Source organism: Globicephala melas, chromosome 1 (assembly GCF_963455315.2).
Source record: "Globicephala melas chromosome 1, mGloMel1.2, whole genome shotgun sequence".
In the NCBI taxonomy this organism is placed as follows: domain Eukaryota; kingdom Metazoa; phylum Chordata; class Mammalia; order Artiodactyla; family Delphinidae; genus Globicephala; species Globicephala melas.
The window spans coordinates 74,730,804-74,750,954 of record NC_083314.1 but is presented as its reverse complement, the minus strand read 5'-3'; the positions used below and the strand labels follow the sequence as shown (position 1 = coordinate 74,750,954).

Below are 20,151 nucleotides of genomic sequence, written 5' to 3'. Positions count from 1 at the left end.
CGTTACATGTGAGCCACGGCTGGGACTGAATTTCAGCCACTCAGTTGCATGGCTCTGCCTGGCTGGGCTCAAGCCCCATCCAGCCCATGTAGAGACAAGCCTAAGTGGGGGTTAGGATGGATTCAGGCACCGATGCTGAGACTGTCTCTCAGCTTGGGGATGCAAGGTCTGAGGAAAGCAAAGGGAGGTCCTAGGTCTGCCCAGGCGTTGCCTAGATCTGTCCCCAGAGGCATTCTCAGATCCCTCACCCCCACTAAGGAACGTGGGACAGCATTCCCAAGGCCTAAAATAGTGCCTGATCCATAGCGGACATTCAGTTAGTATTTGTTTAATGAAATGAATAAACTGAGGTCTCTTTCTCCCCATACTCCCCAGACATCTTGCCCTGTCCCCTTCAGTCTTGCATCCCTGCCTGGGGCATGTCTCTTACTGAGGGACCTTACCACCCACTTCCCCCAGGTCTTCTTGTCCCGTCTCTCCAATAGATGGGTCTGTGCGGAGGGGCCCGAATTCTACCTTTTAGGTCCTCAAGAATTTGGGGAGGAGGGTTTTTGTTTGTGGGGGAGGGTTTGTTTTTGTGTGTGTGTGTGTGAGAGAGCTTTTCAAGTCCTTCGGAACCAAGTTCACAGCACTGTGAGTGGAAGCCCAGGCAGTGGAAGCCTAGGCAGTGGTGAGTGGGGCAGTTGGGGCATCCACTAGAGGGCAGTCCAGAATTTCCATACAAGACGGACTTGGGTAAATCTAGATGGATGGACATGGACCTGCCTTGAGGCTGCATTTGCATTGCAGGCACCCCACTTTACTTGGGATATTTTGGAGGTGCTGTTAGAGATTGTGTAGATCAAAGCCCCTGACAAGCTATCCTTGATGCCATCACTGGTATCCAGGGGAGAGAATCCAGGCGTCTGGCTGTCCTGCCCACAGTCTGCCATGGCCCTTGCCTGGAATCCCAGGAGGGAGGAGGGAGAGGGAAAGAGAGCCTGGGAAAGAAGAAGCAAGCTGAGGCCCTGGAGCTGTGGGGGGGGGGGGGGTGTCATTGGTATTCTGGGCTCTGAGGAGTCCCCAGCGGCTGGGCAGCGCTCAAGGCCCACCCCCTGGCACCAGGCTGTGCATTCATCAGCGACAGCTCTGGCCAGTGGGCCCTCTGGGCTCCCAGCAACGCCTGCATTTTGCACATTGGTTTGCATGACCAGTAATTACCGTTCACAGTGCCACATTCCCCCCTCCATGTCTAGAGAGTTCCTTGCTTTGCTTAACCCATGAATCTGCTGCCTAACCTCCATCCCTCCAGCTGCAAAGTCAGCTCCTCCTCTGTGCAGGGAGTCGGAGCACCACAGAAGACAAAACCCAATCAGAGCTTCCTCCAGGGGGGTGGCTAAGGTCATTTGCACCTGATCCTGCCTCCAAAAAAGAGACTCCCTCCCCCATTTATACGTGCGTGTGATGTCTCTCCAGGAGCAAAGCCTCCCTCCCATTCTCCCTTCATCCTTTTCCCTACTGTCTGAGTCCCTCCTCCTCTCCTCTTGACCAACGGGAAGTCCTTCCGACTGTCTAACTTCCATCCCTCCGGCTGCAACATCATCCTCTAGCTCGGCGAGCGCTCCCTGCCCGCCCCTTCTGCCCTCCCTCCCTCCCTACTCCAAGTCATCGGCTTCTTATCCCCAGGACGCTGTCCTACTTCTCTCGTCCTTGCTCTCGCGGCTGCCGCCGCCGGGAACCGACGCAGAGAAGGCAGCGGGTCCCGTGATCTTCCCGAGCCCCCCGCGTTCCCAGCCCGAGGGCGGGGGCAGACTCGAGGAAGGGCGGGGCGGGGGCGGGGGTAAAGAAAGGGGGTTTTGTGCGGCGCCCGGCCGCCCGGCGCCCTCTTTCGAGCGTCCTGCGGGCCCAGCCTCTGCTCGCGCCCGCGCAGTCCCCGCCGCAGTCTCGGCTGCAGCTGCGGGACCGAGCCGTGGACGCGGAGGAGACCCCCGGAGGAAGCAGCAAACTTCGCGGTACCGCACCCCCACCCCAGTCCTCCGCCTCCCGCCGGTAGGTGAGTGCGACCGCATCCCAGCCGCCCAGACCTGGGAGGGAGAGAGAAGGGAGCGACCCCCGGCTGCCCTGTGGTCCGCGTCCCCGACCCCTCAGGCCTTGCCTCGCGTGGCTCCGGCACACCCAACCCGCCGACCCCTGACACCTCGGCGAGGTCCGCTGTCGGCCAGCCCGGAGCGCCTACGGCCCCTGCTGCCGTCCTGCCATCTCCAGCTCTGCCTCCCAGCTCTGCCGCTGGCACCCCCATTGCTGTTTGCAGCCTGACCCGCAACCCCCTTGAGTCCGCGGGCTAATGGAAACGCCCCTCTGGGTCCTTGCGTCTTCCCTGCTGCGGGCTCCAGTCCCAGCACCACCGCCCGAGATTTGCGACCTTGTCCTGGTCAGGGCGGCAGCGGTTCGAGTCAGCCCCCGACTCTGTACCCACGGTGCAGGCAGCACCGCGGGAAGAGCCGCGGCCGGCCACCCTAGGGGTACCTTCCCGGAGCCCGCAGGACAGCAAACAGGAGCCGCTGTTGTGGGTGGTGCCGGCGCCGACTGGAGCTGGAATCCCAACTCTGCCACTTACTTGCTGTGTGACCTTGGGCAAGTTAGTTCACCTCCCTGAATCTCGGATTCCTCATCGATGTAATGTCTAATCTGTATTTTTCTCAAAGTTGAGGTTATACATGGGAAGCATTTAGTAAGAGGCCTGGCTCAAGTAGATGGTCAGGAACTGTCAGCTGGAATTCCAGTTACCGCTCCTGCTTTCCTTCCTAGCACTGCTGTTGGGCCGGGAACCCCTCTCCCCCCAGGTACTTCCATCTCCCCTTCCTATCAGAATAGCTCTGCCCACTTGGTTCTAACAGGACAAAGATTTGCCATTAGTTTTGTTAGCACCATTCATATCTGCATTACTTCTATTCCAGATAATACCAGTGAGATCAAGGGACAATGACCTAACCCATAGACCCACTCCCAGTATTACCAGTGCCTGTGTTGTCATGGCTAACTTTGCTGTTGATAACAGCATCATCCACATTTCAGGTTTTATACTAGGAGGAGTTACAATAGCTCAGCTGACGATGTTGCTAATCATATTGTTAGTTGTGCTTCCAATAAATAGGACTATTTATATGGTTACCGCAATTACTCCGGCAGGCGCTGCTAAGGCCTCACTGATATTGTGTAGGTTCCTGTTGCCCCTCACACAGCCACTAAGGGGGTAGCTGAAAGCTTCCCTCCTGCTGTGACTGAAGCTCTGGCCTCTTGTGCATCCCTGCTCACCCTGCTGAGTGCTGGAGCTCAGTTCCCGTGGGGCAGACCTTGAACCGCCAGCTGGTGGGCATTCAGCATAGAGATGGTGGGCATTGGGTATGTGTGCCTAAGTGCACGCACATGCATGCGTGCGCGCACACACGCACACACGCACACACACACACAGCTTGGTCTTGATTCTCTGTGCACTGGGTTTTTGAAGGCTGTGAGGGGATAGACATCCATGGTCAGACAGGAATGATAATGTAACGAGAGGGAAGTTTCCTGAACAGCTGGGAAAACTCAAGACAAGGGGAGAAATCCAGAGGCTGTAGCAGAGGGATGGTGTGGCATCAGGGAAAGGGACAGGAAGACTGCTGAGCTCTTGAGGATAGAGATGAAGTGGTGGTGTGTCCTGCTCTGGAGGATGAGAAGATGTAGTGGAGGTGGGTGGGTGTGTGCTATGGAGACCAAGCCTTGGATCCTTGAGTCTGAGTCTGGCACCAGAGGAGGGGATGCCTAAGTTTTCTCAGGACTCCTAGCTCTACCAGGAAGGGGCTGAGGCCCAAGCTTCGTGTGATTGGTGTGGGGTTGGGAGGTGTGCAGAACTCTCTGACTGAGAACCACACAATCAGGGCCACTCTCTTGGCTCCTCTGGTCAGTGACTCCAAATCTTGGAGGTGAGGGTGGGATACCCTCTATGATTCAAGGCATCCAGGTCCTCATCAGACTCAGACTTTCTCCCTTCATTCCCCCACTTACGTAACAGAGGTGAAAGGCGGGGTCTAGGGTGTTGGTCCCAGAGTGGCTCCAACTATATGGGTTTCTGGGCCGCCCATCAGAGAGCTCTGGGTAGCTCCAGCTCCAGCCCAGGGTGAGGGGAGGGAAGGCGCCAGAAAGGGGTCCAGCTTAGGACCTGGCACAGCTCAAATGCATGGCAAACAGTCTCTCAAGCACCCGGCAGGCACTGGCTGTTCATACCAAATGGTCCCCACTCCAACCCCAGAAAGCAGTCCTCTCAAGGGCCCCCATGCCCAGAGTTGGTCTCACACCCTCTGATTGGGCCCCATCAAGAACCTCCTCCCTCTCAAAGGTCGAAGAGAGGCCCTGGGCATCTGGCTTCTGCCATTCCTCCCCCACCTCTGACCTTGAGGTCAAAGCCACAGAGCCACAGAGCCCTTGATGCCCAGCCACGATGCGGGAAATGGATGTTACTGTGGTGGGGAGGCATCCTTAGGAGGATCTGGGATCCTTCAGAGGATCTGGGAGAAGAGGGAAACTTCCCATCAGCTCAGGCTCAGAAAAGGGCGGACATGTATGAAGGCAGAGCCTGAGTGGTCAGGGAAGATAGAAGTGGAACAATGGGCCTGAAGTGGGAATGAGTAGACAGTAGGAATAAGCCTGATGTCTAGGAAGCCTTGCCTGCAGTCTAACCTTCATCTCTCTTGCCGTATCACTGGCCTATTCCATGGCAGCCTTGGCTCTCCGTGCTCTTTTGAGTCTAAGCCAACCATTAAAGATGACATTGGCTCTGCAGCCTTCCTTCCTGGGGGCACACTGGCCTGGTGCCTGACTTGGTTTCACTGGGGACTCAGGTTCAATCCCTCTCTGGGCCCATTTCTCAATGTCCCACCCCCATCCCTCCATTATGAGAGTGTAAGAGCTTTGAGATCTTCAGAAGAATAGTTCAAGCTCTCAGAGCTTCTGATAGCCAAGGGCAGGAGGGAAATGGTCCCTTTCATTTATTCTCACACACCCCCCTTAGCCCACCCCCCAGCCTGGGGCTGGGGTGGAGGAAGGGAGAGGCTGGATGGAGGCCAGACTGGCAGAGACAGGGGCTTTGTCCCAGCTGGTTTCTGAGCCAGGAGATCCTGTGGGAAAGCCCGTGCCAGGCAGAAAGGAAAGGCTGGGAGGAAGGAGGGAGAAGGCAGCCAAGGATGAGGGGGTGGAGGATGCTGGGGGGTAAAGAGAAGAGTTTCCTTATAAGTAATGGTGCAGTGGGGGGAGGTCAATGAGGGGTTGGGCTGGAGAGGTGTTGTTCATTGCCCGGGTTTAGTCTAGAAAGCCTTCCCAGAGGAGGCTAGGTGGGTATGGTACTCAGGGAGGAAGGGACAGGAAGGAAAGGTTGGAGGGGTACTGTGGGAGGAGGAAGGTTCAAAGAAGTCTGGTACTGGGAGGGGCAGAGGAGACTCAAGCATAATGGCACCCACAATTCATGCTATATGCTGTAAGCATTTATTGAGCTCTTACTGTGTGCAGGGTGCTATACATTTGTACAGGTTTTTTTTGTTTGTTTTTTGTTTTCGTTTTGTTTTGTTTTAGGATAAAAAGCACTCTCAAAGCCCATAGCCTCATGACAACCTGTAAGGTGGTAGTAATGGTGCTCCTTTACAAGTAAGAAAACAAAGGCTTAAAGAGGGTAAGGAACTTGCCTTAAGTCACACGGTGAGTTGATGAGGACCCAGGTCTCAGCTCTGAATAAGAATCCCTTGGTGGGGGGGACTTCCCTGGTGGCCGCAGTGGTTAAGAATCCTCCTGCCAGTGCAGGGGGCACGGGTTCGAGCCCTGGTCCGGGGAGATCCCACATGCTGCGGAGCAACTAAGCCTGTGCGCCACAACTACTGAGCCTGCGCTCTAGAGGCTGTGCTCCACAGCAAGAGAAGCCACCGCAATGAGAAGCCCATGCACCGCAACCAAGAGTAGCCCCCACTCGCCACAACTAGAGAAAGCCCACGCGCAGCAACAGAGACCCAATGCAGCCAAACATAAATAAATAAGAATCCCTTGTGGGGAGACAGAAACAGTGTTAATTAATAGTGAGGTGGGGGCAGTGGGCTTCTGGAGTCAGGATATGTGTGATCCATGTGGACGTGGGAGGGAGTCAGAAGTCCATCCTGAGGTCTAACCCCATCTTTCCTCCTCCATTCCCCCCCCTCATCCTGCAGCATGGCCCTACCATCTCTGCCCCTGCTGGCAACCCTGGCTCTGGCCTGGGTCCCTGCGGCCTTAGCTGATGCTCTGGAAGGAGACAGCTCAGGTAAGCAACCCCACTCAGGGTCACTGTCAGTCTCCTGCATCTCCCCTGTGGTAGGAAGGAGCCTCTTGTTCAGCCCTAACCAACGTCTGTCAGCCTTGAGGGACCCAGGGAGGAGACAGAATTGGGAGCACTGTGGGGGAAGATCAGGGCAGGGACACTTGAAAATAAGGGAAGATTTGTGGGCCGCTGGTCGGGTGGCGGAATCTTGGGAGTAGGGCTGGGGAGGGGCACTAGGTGCATGGCTGCCAGTCTCCAGGGTGGAGGATGGGAGACCCTTGGGGCACAATGAATGGGGCTGGGAGGCAGAACAGAGGTGGAATTGGGAGAAATCGTGAAAGTGACTGAAGGGAACAGACTGGGAAACTTTGGGGACAAGGCTGCAGGACCCAGGGGGTGAGGTTAGAAGACCCTGGGGTGGGGGCCAGGAATCCTGGGGTGGTACTGGGAGACTTTGGGGGTGAATTTGACTGGGAGACTTTGTGGATCGGTCTGTAGACCGTGGGAGGTGGGCCTGGGGGACCTAGAGGTGGGTTTGCAGGACTCAGCGGGCCCGAGCCCAGGTTCCTGGGGGCGGGGTTACGAAAACCCCCGGGTAAGGCCCGGGAATCCTAGGGCGGGGCGTCGGGATCCTGGGGCGGGGCTCGGAAACCCTGGGGCGGGTCGTGGCAGATCCACAGCACGAAGTTCCAGCCGGCCCCGCCCGCCCACAGAGGACCGGGCTTTCCGCGTGCGCATAGCGGGTGACGCGCCGCTGCAGGGCGTGCTGGGCGGCGCCCTCACCATCCCGTGCCACGTTCACTACCTGCGGCCGCCGCCAAGCCGCCGGGCCGCGCAGGGCTCCCCCCGGGTCAAGTGGACCTTCCTGTCCGGCGGCCGGGAGGCCGAGGTGCTAGTGGCGCGGGGGCTACGCGTCAAGGTGAGCGAGGCCTACCGGTTCCGCGTGGCACTGCCTGCCTACCCAGCGTCACTCACCGATGTCTCCCTGGTGCTGAGCGAGCTGCGGCCCAACGACTCGGGCATCTACCGCTGCGAGGTCCAGCACGGCATCGACGACAGCAGCGACGCTGTGGAGGTCAAGGTCAAAGGTGAGAGGGCAAAGATGGAGAGAGGTTCCCGGAGAGAGGGAGGGGAGCCCACAGTCTGAAGCAGAAGCAAACACCTAGAAGGCACAGACTGAGTTGGAAAAGGAGTGGGTAGCTACAGGCCTGTTACCTCCTTTCTCTCTTCAGGTGGAGGAAATTCTACCCACAGTCTCACTGAAGCCCCTCATGCTGTAGAAGGGGCGCAATTTGGACTTTACCCTTTGTATACAGGGGGTTGACAAGGAGGGGAAGGGGAAGTCAGTGTGCTGGGTGATCCTGCCTCAGGATCCTCTCTGCCCCGCAGGGGTCGTCTTTCTCTACCGGGAGGGCTCTGCCCGCTATGCTTTCTCCTTCGCTGGGGCCCAGGAGGCCTGTGCCCGCATCGGAGCCCGAATCGCCACTCCGGAGCAGCTCTATGCCGCCTATCTTGGGGGCTATGAACAGTGTGATGCTGGCTGGTTGTCCGACCAGACCGTGAGGTGGGCTGGGGCTGGGGCCCTGGAGCTTCTAGCTGTTTCTGAGGTGGGCTGTGGCCTCTGGTTCTGCCAGGGGCTGCCTCAGGCTGGCCATATAGGGCTCCCTGCCTCTGGCGGATGAAGCTGGTCTTTGGAGGGTGGGTTAGGACCCTGCCTTGGTGGGGGGTGTGCATTTCTGCAGAGCTAGGAGGACAATTGGCTGCACTGAAAAGCAATGGGATTCAGGAGGGTCACCGTGGGATGGCTCCCTGGTGAAGGCATTTGTACCCCTTCCCCAGGTATCCCATCCAGACTCCACGAGAGGCCTGTTATGGAGACATGGATGGCTTCCCTGGGGTCCGGAACTATGGAGTGGTGGACCCGGATGACCTCTATGATGTCTACTGTTATGCGGAAGAACTAAATGGTGATTGGGGGTAGGGAGTTCCCAGGGGAAGAGCCCCCTCTCCAGTGCTGCCCATAGGTCCTCCTGGGCCTCTGCTGGACCTTATCATCCTTTATCATCCTGTATTTAAGTGGGCAGCCAGCGGTAAGGAAACAGTCAGTGTCCCTCCCTCCAAACACTGTCATAGAGACAAGTTCATGGCCAAAGCCTCAGACAGGTGGTAGGAGACTGAGTTTGACTCTGCTGTTACCTGTTGTGCATCTCTCTATGTTTCAGTATCTCTGAGCCTCAGTTTCCTTCTTGGCAGAATTAGGAAGTTGGGCCAGTTTCCTTCGAGCAATATTATCGATCCTAAGGTTCTATCTAGACTTCAATCCTATAAAGTAGTGTGATGGACTGCATGTCGCAGATGAGGAGACTGAGGCCCAGAGAAGCTTGCCCAGAGTCTCTGTGGGAGCCCAGGGTGGAAGGAGCTCCCTTCTTGGTAACCCAGCCTCTTCTTCTCCCCAGGAGAGCTGTTCCTGGGTGCCCCTGCAGACAAGCTGACATTGGAGGAGGCACGGGCGTACTGCCAGGAGCGGGGTGCTAAGATTGCAACCACGGGCCAGCTGTATGCAGCCTGGGATGGTGGCCTGGACCGCTGCAGCCCAGGCTGGCTGGCTGATGGCAGTGTGCGCTACCCCATTGTCACACCCAGCCAGCGCTGTGGTGGGGGCCTCCCTGGTGTCAAGACTCTCTTCCTCTTCCCCAACCAGACCGGCTTCCCCAACAAGCACAGCCGCTTCAATGTCTACTGCTTCCGAGGTGAGCCCACCTCCCTGCAGAGGCTGAGACCAACCTCAGGGAGACGGAGTCGAGGCCGTCGCTCTTACCCTAGCCCCGACCAGTTTCTCTTGGATCTTTGCCATTTGCCTCAAGGAGCTTTGGGTGGTGCTCAGCTTGTCACTTAGGGTTCTAATTCTGGTTGTGCCCTCTGACTTGGTCTTTGTGGCCTCAAGGAGGGCTCACCTCGCTGCATCTCCTCACCTGCCTCCACACCAGTAGTCCCTGCCTTGTCTCTTCCTGTTGCAAAGCTGCCTCTCCCTTATTGGGCTGCCAAATATGTCTCCATCTCTGGTCAGCTCATGAGCAGACCAGAGATGACTGACATTCTCTGAATCCAATGAATGATCTGCTCCAGTTAACTAAATACGCCTCAGAGGCGTTTCCAGAACCTTCAGCTTGAAGGTGTCAGATTTTTACCACCAAATATTGAGGGACAGACATAATTCCCCCCACAGGGAGCAGGTCCTTAAAGACAGCTGGGTGTAGAGATGGCTTCCTGCCCACATCTTATATTGGGAGCTGGAGGGGAGGCAGTGCCTGCGACCCCCAGAGGCACAGGGCCCAGGCCAAGGATGACTGACAATCAGGGAGGCATTGCCATGGAGCATTGGAGTCCCTGCCCCAACTGTGAGCCTGCAATACTGGTACAAGGGCTGGAGGCAGAAATGGAAAGAGAAGACACAGCCTACTAGGAGCCCTTAGTCTGAAGGAGGAAGACACAGTTTCTGCCATGGGAGCCCCCAGTCTGACCAGAGACGAAATGCTTCACTCCCAGCACAAGGAAAGACTGAGAGAAAAGCATTACTTCCCCTGGGACAGATCTCCAGGTGGCTTTGGCCCGAGGCTGGGAGGGATGGGGAAGGGAAGTCCACAGGAAGACAGGTCCATCTGGAAAGACTTACTTGAACACAGATAATGGGGATGATGATGATAATTATAACAATAGTAGTTAACACGTCTAGCACTGATTATAATTATGTCCCAAGCACTGTTATGGAAAGAAATTGAAGGAGGAACTGAATCAGGAGAAGAGGGGAAGGAAGAGGACGACTATGGCTGGGAGCAGGTGGAGGGCAGAGGCGGGCAAGGGCACAGGTTTGCTTGTCTGCTATGAGCAAGGCTCACTGAAGCAGGTGACGCAGGCAGGATGTGCTGTCCTGTCTTGTCTGGCTGAACACAGCTGGCCCTCAGGGCTTTTCTTAGCCCAATTCCACCTTTGCTTCACTGGCTTTCTGCTCTTGGTCCCCTTCCCCTGGGACAAGGTAATTCATTCTAAAACTCTGGTTATTTGAAGAGAGCAGATCCTGGAAGGATGGGGTGGCCACTTGCCCTTTTGCCCCAACACCGAGATCATCAGGTGGTGATGGTTGAATGTCCTTCCTGTACCCTACCCTTCAGCTCTCCTGTGGTGATGGCAGCCTGTCCCCTTCCATTTCTAGAGTCTTAGGATGACTGGGATTCCCTCACACCTTACCCTAAAACCAGGGTCCCAAGGTGCTGAGGCCATTCTGTCCATCCTTCTGCCTCCATCTCCTTACTCAAGGGATGACCTCTTTCCTGAGCCTTCCTTTACCATTCTATCTAAAGTAACACTTCCCATCTCCTTACTAAACTTAATTGTTCTTTATATGGAAACATTATATGTTTATTTGTTTGTCTGTGTCTAGAACATAAATTCCCTTGAGGGCAGGAAGCTTGCTGTTCTGCTGTGCACTGTATCCTCAGTGCCCAGGAGAATGCTCGGGTACTTGATTAATGCTTGAGGAATGAGTGATGAAGCCCCGGGGTGCTCTCTGGGCCCCATGGGTGCTCCATAGGGAAGACGAGAGACAATTAAGAGAATTCCATGGTCTCTGAGTCTAAGCCAGAACCCTCACATGCAGGCTTGTGAGGGCAGAGGCACCTCCTTAACCTCCCATCGGCACTTTCCTCCTGCCACAGACTCTGGCCAGCCCTCTGCCATCCCTGAGGCCTCTGACCTGGCCTCTGATGCACTGGAAGCCATTGTCACAGTGACAGAGACCCTGGAGGAACTGCAGCTGCCTCGGGAAGCTGTGGAGAGCGAGTCCCGGGGAGCCATCTACTCCATTCCCATTATGGAGGATGGAACAGGTGGAAGCTCCACTCCAGAAGACCCAGCAGAGGCCCCTAGGACCCTCCTAGGTAACTCAGATCTCTTATCCTGGGGATATCCACACCTGGGAGAAGTTGGGGCAGAAAGGGCAAGCCCAGGCTGAGGCCGGGGTTGTCGCTGCCGTGATGCTCCCCTGTCCTCTCTCAGCAGCACAGTCGTGCAAGGCACCTCTCCTGTTCCTCTCCCAACCTTTGCCTTTCCAGCAAATCCCACTCCCAGATAGCTGGGTCTGGAGATGCTTGGACTAAGGAGCTGCCCTCTGGGAAGGAGGGATCTCCTTTCTTTGGTCTCTCCTCCCCCTCACCTACCCAAAATAAACAGAGAATTTTAACAGACTGGGAGAGGGAGATGCAACCACCAGGTCTTCCTGGGCTAATGACAGCTCATAGAGCCTTCTCAAGTGTTGCCTCACTATTGCAGCTCCAGTGGAAATTCTTCTGGTGTGGAGCAAAGGCAGTTCCTCCCCAGGGCAGGCTCTTCCCTCTCCCTGAGGGCTCACCCTCCCCAGCCCCACCTTTCTCCCCTTCCCCTTCCTTCTTCCTGTCCTCTGGTGGGTGCTGTCCCTGGTGCTGAACCATCTGTGCTTTGCCTAGAATTTGAAACCCAATTCATTGTACCTCCCCTGGGGTCCTCAGAAGAGGAAGGCAAGGTGTTGGAGGAAGAAGAGACATACAAGGATGAAGAAGAGAAAGAAGAGGAAGAAGAAGAAGAGGAGGAGGTGGAGGACGAGGCCCTGTGGGCCTGGCCCAGTGAGCTCAGCAGCCTGGACCCAGAGGCCCCTCTCCCCACGGAGCCGGCTCCAGAGGAGTCACTCTCCCGGGCATCCCCACCAGTGAGGGCGGTCCTGAAGCCTGATGCGTCACCACCTCCCTACGGAGAGCCAGAGGCTCCCAGGCCTCCAACGGTCCTTGGACCACCCACGGAGGCCCTGCCCTCTCCCAGGGAAGGGAACCTGGCATCCCCATCACCTTCCGCTCCGGTTGGGGCAAGAGAGATAGGGAAGGAGACTGGGGGTCCTGAGCTGTCTGGGGTCCCTCGAGGAGAGAGTGAGGAGACAGGGAGCTCCGAGGATGCCCCTTCCCTGCTTCCAGCCACACGGGCCCCTGAGGGTACCAGGGACCTGGAGACCCCTTCTGAAGAGAATTCTGGAAGAACTGTCCCAGCAGGGACTTCAGTGCATGCCCAGCCGGTGCTGCCCACTGACAGTGCCAGCCATGGTGGAGTGGCCGTGGCCCCCTCATCAGGTAACTTTGCCCAAGGCTCAACCTCCCTCTTTATCCTCGTCCTCTTTCCCCCCCTGCAGCTCTGGATCACCTGACCTATAGTCCTTTAACCCACCACTGCCCCAGACTCTCTTGTCCTTTGCCTTCATTCTCCTACCCACCTCTACCTGTGGGCTTCCAATCTTGGATACCCCACCTTGTGACTTCCATTCCAGCTCTCTGAGTCCTCACCCTGTAACCCCCAACTCCATGACTCCCACCCTGTGACCCTGTCCCTGTTTCTGAAATCCACACTGTGACCCCCAGCCCTACCACCAAACACCTGGAACTTTTTCCTACCCTCGGCTCTCTACCTGTGACCCACATCTCACTGGCCCCACAGAGGACCCTCATGCCTTGTTCAGTGGGTGCCCTCATTGCCTTTTGCGTTCTTCAAGGCCCAGGCCCATCCTCCACTGCTCCCTCCCCGTCCTGTGTGCCACCTCCCTTCAGCTGCCTCCCACTGGTATCAGGGAAGCCTGGGGTCCCATGCCCACCCCTCAACCTTTGGGGTCCAGGAGAGCCCTATCCCCACAGAGCCTTAAGCAACTACTTCTGTGAAGTACTTTTTTCGACTGTTTCATGGAAACAAGCCTTGGAAATAAATCTCTATTAAACCGCTTTATAACCAAAACTCTGGCACCCTCTGTCTCCACCCCCAGCTGTTTGCCCCTCTCATTCCATGGAGTTGTGTCCTGGGTAGCTCTTTGATGGTTCTTTTGGTGCCATCTCTCCCTCTGTGTCTCTCTGTCTCTCTCTTTCTCCCCCTGGGTCTTTGTGTGTCTTTGTGCCTCTTCCGTCTCCATCTTCAGCCTGCACCCTTTCCTGTTCTAGCAGTCTAACAGCCCCTGCCGTTCCCTTGTCCTCTCCTCAGGCCTGTCTCCGCCTTCCTTCCTGACTGCTGAGATCCCAAATCTGACTGTACACTTTACCCCAGAGAAGTCTTTGTCTGTCAGTCTGCGAGAGTGCTGGGAGTTGTAGTCCCTCACTCCTGATGGAGAGAAACCTCTGCTGGCCAGAGTGTGTGTGTGTGTGTGTGTGTACACGTGTCCCTTTCTGATCCATCTTGATGGCTCCCATCTAGAGCCATACATACAGAGGACTGACAGAGAAAGCCCCTCTTAGCGTGAAGGCCATTCCCTGGTGTCCAGGTGCCCCAAGGCTCTGTTCCCCTCCCCCACATATCGGCAGGGGAATGGTATCTCGCTTGCATCCCACTGCCCATGGCCTCCCCCTCCTCCACTAACTCCTGCACTAATGACCACCCTCACCCACTATTTCAGCCTTCCTGAACCCAAAGGATCTCAAAGTTCCTATTGCTGGAGAAGAAACAAATCAGGAGGGGAGGATGGAGAGTGTGGAGGGAGGGGGAACGGGGAGTTAGGTTCTGGGGTCTGAGAGAAAGAAGCCCTATCTATTCAGTGAAGGTTGAGCTTCCAAGTGGAGATCTCTGGAGAAGGCTGGGACCCTCCTAGTACCAGGGCCACTCGCCTAGATGGCCCAGGGTGGGCTAGGGGGCTCTACATCACACCTAGGCTCACTCATTTCAACTACTGTCTCCCTGCCCAGCTGGCCTTGGAGTTCAGTGCTGTGGAGTGAGGAGGGCCTTTGGTGGGAGAGGATCACCATTGGAAGTATCTGCGGTGTCTTAGTTACCCCACCTGGGGGATGAGTGAGAGGTCCTCCAGCCTGCTATTGCAGCAGGAAGGAAGGAAGAACTTTCTGATTGTGTATAGTAGTTGATCCAGAAGGGGGGAGGTGGAAGACCAGAAAGTCTCAAGAGGAGTTCCTTCACCGCCAACACCCACCCCCCACCATCCTGGTTCAGGTTCTGCCACCCACAGCCAGGGGGAGGGACCTGTGGCTTGGGTACGGCCCCAGGGACCAAGTTTGAGAGTCTTTGGCCCCCAGGGTTAGGGAGTTGGACAGAGAGGAGCAGAGAGGATCACGGGAGGAGCAGGAAAGTGTGAGGAAAGGAAGGGGGCTCAGGACTCCTACCCTCTGTAGGACCTGGTCCTTAAAGGGTTAAATAAAACACTTCCCCTTCTTGCTTTGCCCTAGGAGGTAGCAGTACCAGCTTGAAAGAAACTATTGGCAGAAGGGGTGATGACAGGGGGAGTGGTGTTGGAATAGCTGATTCATTTTACCCAAAACAGCTAGGTCATCCCAGCAAAATTCTTTGAATCACCTCCAGCTTCTCCTCCCCCCACCTCTGCTCTGATCCCCACCAGGCAGTGGGATCTTGGGCCAGAGTAAATCACTGTGGGCATGGGCCTTGGCTGCTAGGAGTGGATGGCTTGGTCTGAGGGGTCCTGCCCAGGGCTGGGCCGAGAACACTGACCTGCTCTGTCAGTCTGTGGGGCCATCATCTCCAGGTCATCCGGATCAGAAAGGAGTAGAATCTGACAGCCCCTTCAGCACCTAGGCCCAGTCTAAGGGCAGCCACCCAAGATCATGAGAGAGAGTCCAGAAGAGAAGGCAGATGGCCTAGCCAGACGGAGCTGGATGTAGACAACAGATTGCAGGCCTTCAGAGTAGTGTGTTAGTCCAAGAAGACTGCCTGGAGGAGAGGGGCCAGAAGGAAGGAACAAAATGGAATGAAGGGGTTTCTAGGCTGGGGAACCTGCAGGAGGCCCCAAGTGGAGGGGGAAAGGGGAGCCTGGTAACGGGGTGGGGGGAGAGTCCTGGGAGATAAGAAGGGGAGGCAAAGAGGTTGGGTGATGTTGAGAGAGTGTGTGGAGCCAGTGCTACAGGACAGGGGGAGCTGCTGCAGCTCCATTCCTGGGAAGGGTTGGGGGGGGGCGAGGGAGTAGGGCATAGAGTGAGGGAAGTGCATTGGATCTTCACTAAGAGCTTCTGGGCCTGGCTCTGCCCAGTGGACAGCAGGAGGAATGGTTAGCTCCCTCCTAGACCACCCCAGTGTCAGATCCCAGAAGCAGTAAATGGCACGCCACACCTCACTGTTGCTATGGTGACTCTCCTCTCCTTCAGTTCCACCCAGCCCACCTAGACTACACAGAACTGTGCTAGGACCTGGCACAATGACAAGGGGTGGGGGACTAAACTCTAGGCCTAGAGAGGTAAAGTGACTGGCTCAATGTACCCAGCAGATCCAGGAGCTAGGTAAGAGTCCAGGACGCATGACTGACAGCCCAGTATCTTTCCCCTTAGTGGGATTAAACCCTGAAGGCCTTCCTGGACACTCCTCTCGGCCCCTGTTAGACGTGGCCCACACTGGTGGGCATGACAATGACCAGCACTGGGCTGAGCCAGTGCTGAAGTCGGGGGCAGTGAGGAGGGGAAAAAACCCAGAACTCAGGTCTGGGCTGTGACCAGAGGCAGGCTCCAGGGAGAACATTTAGGGTGCTGTGATAGCCCCCAGGACAAGCGGGTCAGGGCTGGGACCCCTGAACCCTGTGCTGCAGAGCTGTGCTCCCCTGGCCCCCCACCTCACACCTCTCTCCCTCTCAGGTTACTGTGTCCCCAGCCCCTGCCACAATGGTGGGACGTGCTTGGAGGAGGAGGAGGGGGTCCGCTGCCTATGTTTGCCTGGCTATGGGGGGGACCTGTGCGATGTTGGTGAGTGTGCTGAGGGGCTGCGGTGGGGGGAGAGCTGAAGCCTAGACCCTGCCACAACGCGCTAGTTCCAGGGGGTGGGACGGGACACTGGTTTTGGCCTTGCCATTAATGAATTTCCATTTGTTGTTGTTGTTGGAGGCACCCCGCACTTTGCGGGATCTTAGTTCCCTGACCAGGGATTGAACCTGGGCCTCCTGCAGTGGAAGCGCGGGAAAAGAATCCCCATTTCAGACAAATCACATAACTTCTCTGAGCCCTCCCCTCAATTTCCTCATCTGTTAAGTGGAAGCAAAAAGGACTCTCTCAGGGAATCTATGCTCCTGAAATTTGGCAGGCAGGCAGTACTTGTCGGTTTCCATTCTCCTGGGAAGAGAGGAGGGTTCAGCTCTTCTTTAGGAAGGAGGATTGCAGAGACCCAGGCCGGGACTCCAGCCTCACCCTGGTCTGTGTCGCTCAAGAGAAGGAAGGCATCAAGGCCCCCCTCCGACCAGGGCCCTTCCAGCTCCTAGCTGCTCCTTTTCTACTCTCTCTTTGGCACCGCCCTCCTACACTTAGCCCGCCCCCTCGGTCTGAGGTGGTGGGAGGAGCCCAGTCCCTGTCTGGGGACCCAGCCTCTCAGAGTTTCGGCGTTCTCCCGCCTAAGGTGCCTGCCCTTCTGTGTCCTAGGCCTCCACTTCTGCAGCCCCGGCTGGGACGCCTTCCAGGGCGCCTGCTACAAGCACTTTTCTACACGAAGGAGCTGGGAGGAGGCGGAGAACAAGTGCCGGATGTACGGCGCGCACCTGGCCAGCGTCAGCACGCCGGAGGAACAGGACTTCATCAACAGTGGGCTGGGGACAGGGCGGGAGGCGACCCTCATCACCTGTTCTCTCACACACTCACTCACTCATCAATCAATCAATCAATTAATGAGTGTGTTAATTAACCCCCTTATACATTAATTCAGGTACTCATTACTTGGTTTACCTCATTCATTCATTCATTCACTTTTCTTTCCTCTCTCCCTCCGTCCCACTCCACACGTGGGTAGTGGGGCTTCAGGCAGGGGAGGGCTGAGATTCGCGCAGGAAATACACCTGCATCAGCCTGGCGGTTGCTTGGGGGCTTATCTTTAGTCGCTCCCCACCTCCCTGGCTCTCCTGCCTCCCTCTACTCTCCCCGACTCTGACCTTGCTGAGAGTTTTCACTTTTTCCAGAGTTTCCCTTTTCTAGCCCTGGTGATATTTTTCTTCTTCCCTCACCCCCCACGCCCCTGCCTTCCATCCCGCCCTTGTGCAGATGTTGGAGGGATAAGGATACCGGGAAGCGCGGATTTGGGGTTGCGGGAAGGACTTCCCCCCGCGAGCACCCACAGACAGCCCGATGACAGGGAATGGCCGCCATCTGCTGGCAGCGAAGCTCACTGCACACCTTCGTCTCCCCTGCGGTTCTTCCCCAGATCGATACCGGGAGTACCAGTGGATCGGGCTCAATGACAGGACCATTGAAGGCGATTTCCTGTGGTCAGATGGCGTCTCCCTGGTGAGAGGTTCTGGCCGCCCCTCACGCTGTCTAGGTCGCTTCTTCGAAGCATTTCTGCCCTCTACTCCCAATAACCCCCATCCCTCCCTCTCCTTTTACTGGCCCCTTACCTTTTCCTCTTCCTGGCCCTCCTGCATTCCTTGTGTCCCCTTCTCTTCTCTTCTGGTTCCCATTATCCTTCCCCCCAAAGCCCCTGACATCTTCTTTTTCCTTCTGGGTCCCCTACTCCCCATCCCTCTAGCCTTCCCTCTCCTGGTGCCCCTCCCCCACCCCCTTCTCCTCAGGTCCTCCAGGTCCATTCCTCCCAGTGCTCCTGGGGCTGGAGCTCCTCACCACCTCCTCCATCCTCCCCCCACCCTCCCAGCTCTATGAGAACTGGAACCCTGGGCAGCCAGACAGCTACTTCCTGTCCGGAGAGAACTGCGTGGTTATGGTGTGGCACGATCAGGGACAATGGAGTGATGTGCCCTGCAACTACCACCTGTCCTACACCTGCAAGATGGGGCTGGGTGAGGGCGGGCGAGGGGGAGGAGGGGTGGGGGCTAGAGAATCCTGGAACTGATGTGTGTGCAGAAGGAGGGTGCAAAGCTACACAGAGAAATCAGAAATGCGTCCCAGGCCGTGGGCATGGGCGGGATAACAAATTAGACGGGTCCATTTGGAACCCCTACTCTTTATTATTTATTTATTTGGTTGCACCGGCTCTTAGTTGCGGCCGGTGGGCTCCTTTGTTGTGGCATGCAATCTCTTAGTTGCAGCATGCACGTGGGATCTAGTTCCCTGACCAGGAATTGAACCTGGGCCCCCTGCATTGGGAGCTCGGAGTCCCAACCACTGCGCCACCAGGGAAGTCCCTGGAACCCCTACTTTTTTGTGTGTGTCAGGTTATGGCCTACTCCTCTCCTCCTTCATCCCAATTCTGGGAACTGTTACCCCCAGAGCCCAGCTCCCAGTTCCTGACTGTGTCCCCCCTGCAGTGTCCTGTGGCCCCCCACCAGAGCTGCCCCTGGCTCGAGTATTTGGCCGTCCACGGCTGCGCTATGAAGTAGACACAGTGCTTCGTTACCGGTGCCTGGAGGGCCTGGCCCAGCGCAACCTACCACTGATCCGCTGCCAGGAGAATGGTCGCTGGGAGCCCCCCCAGATCTCCTGTGTGCCCCGCAGGCCTGTGAGTGCCAGGAGGAGGCAGGTGGGGGGCACTAGCCAACACAACCCTGGGCTCCAGTCCTAGCTCTGTCCATCACTGGCTGTGTAATCTTGGAGTTATCACTACCCCTCTCTGGGGCAAAGAGGAGGTGGGCTGAATGCTCCGGGGTCCCCTTCAGTGTTGCTGTCTGAGAATATGCAGCCACAGTCTGGGCTCTTAAGGGCTGAGCCAGGCAAAGTGTTTTGATGAGGTCAGAGGTCAAGGAGCAAGAACCCAGAGGGCAGGCTCTGAGAAGAGAGAGAAGGAGGAGGAGCCCAAGGGTGGAGGGTGAGTGTGTGTGTCTTTCCCAGGCTCGAGCTCTGCGCCCAATAAAAGCCCCAGAAGGACATCAGAGGAGGCTCCTGGGGAGCTGGAAGGCACGGTTGACACCCCCTCCCAATCCCGCTCCAGGTCCCTAAGGGTCAAGGCCCCCAGCACTGCGCTCTGCCCCCAACCCTCCCTCCAACCCATGCTTTTCCCATCACAGGGAGTGACAACGAGAGGGGTGGAGCTGAAGTCCAGGTGATAGTGCCTGGAGGGGCTTCTGTGAAATACCTGGGTAGCTCCAGCCCTGCCTTAGGCTCTCTCACCCCTACCCTGGGCATCAGGTTTTTCCCTCAGGGCCTTGAGTAGGTCCCTAAGTGCCTCAACTGCCCTCTCCTTGCCAGCCATCCTGTCCTCTCCATTCCCCTGGGGGGCTCTGTGCCCACTCATTCTCGGTTTTCCAAGAGAATGGGTTCGCAGGATGGAATACCTGTAAAACCAGCAGGAAATAAAGCTGCATTTGAGCCCAAACAAGTTTGATGCCTCTGTGTGTGAGAGAGAAAAGTGGAGTTGGGCCGGGCCTCACAGGATGAATAGACCTTCTGTGTTTATTAGCTTCTGAAGATCAGAGAAATCCTCAAGATGTCAGTGCCCGATATGAGTGCCCGGCACAGAATAGCTGCCCTGTAAGTATTTATGGAATGAAGAAGCCCACGGGGGTTGGGGAACAGCATGAGGATATTTGGAAGAAGCTGGAGTGCCCAGAGTGTCCAGTCAAGCAGACCTGGAGTTCAGTCTGGGGAGGTAGAGGGGCTGAGGGCCCGGAGAGGAAGGCAGAGAGGTGGGTGCTTTGGTGTCCCCATTCCGAGGTCCCAGAGGGGGATTCTCCCAGGGGGTGTGAGGGTGAAGGGAACGCAGAGGGTTAGGCTTCAAGAAGGCTTACTTTCAGCAGAAGAAGCAGAGATGCAGGAACGGGGAAACAAGGGCGGGCGGGGATCTGGGGAACGACCTGTGAGGCCCATAGGCTGTGGTCAGCAGAGGGCGCTGCGGCTGCAGACACGTCAGCCTGAGAGTGCCGTGTGCGCGTGCGTGAGTGGAGCCGAACTGGAGGAGTCCCAGGATACCGCCAGGGAGCG

At 56.7% G+C, this 20,151-nt stretch overlaps 1 protein-coding gene across 6 annotated transcripts; it reads left to right on the top strand.

The window, feature by feature from the left end:
* The first annotated feature begins 1,818 nt into the window (after positions 1 to 1,818).
* Positions 1,819 to 19,540, top strand: BCAN (brevican). Of its 6 annotated transcripts, XM_060297890.1 has the most exons (16): positions 1,820 to 2,032; positions 2,788 to 2,822; positions 5,587 to 5,683; positions 6,210 to 6,301; positions 7,012 to 7,386; positions 7,688 to 7,862; positions 8,138 to 8,265; positions 8,755 to 9,048; positions 11,011 to 11,232; positions 11,797 to 12,447; positions 15,937 to 16,044; positions 16,711 to 16,869; positions 17,483 to 17,565; positions 17,930 to 18,074; positions 18,543 to 18,733; positions 19,063 to 19,540. In XM_060297890.1, exons 4-16 carry the CDS (start codon positions 6,211 to 6,213, stop codon positions 19,168 to 19,170), a joined length of 2,730 nt encoding a protein of 909 aa, XP_060153873.1. In that variant the 5' UTR covers positions 1,820 to 2,032; positions 2,788 to 2,822; positions 5,587 to 5,683; position 6,210; the 3' UTR covers positions 19,171 to 19,540. The 6 variants fall into 6 exon arrangements, 5 of the variants coding, with proteins under 5 accessions (XP_060153873.1, XP_060153872.1, XP_060153883.1 ...); XM_060297889.1 differs by lacking the exon at positions 2,788 to 2,822 and having other exon boundaries at positions 1,820 to 2,028; XM_060297900.1 differs by lacking the exon at positions 2,788 to 2,822 and having other exon boundaries at positions 11,839 to 12,447.
* Positions 19,541 to 20,151: the final 611 nt, after the last annotated feature.

Bases quoted from the DNA above. Each gene is read 5' to 3' on its own strand.
- BCAN (XM_060297889.1), top strand. From the start codon at position 6,211: ATGGCCCTACCATCTCTGCCCCTGCTGGCAACCCTGGCTCTGGCCTGG. The intron at 8,266-8,754 runs GTGATTGGGGGT...TCTTCTCCCCAG, and splicing joins TTATGCGGAAGAACTAAATG to GAGAGCTGTTCCTGGGTGCC. The intron at 16,045-16,710 runs GTGAGTGTGCTG...TCTGTGTCCTAG, and splicing joins GGGGGACCTGTGCGATGTTG to GCCTCCACTTCTGCAGCCCC.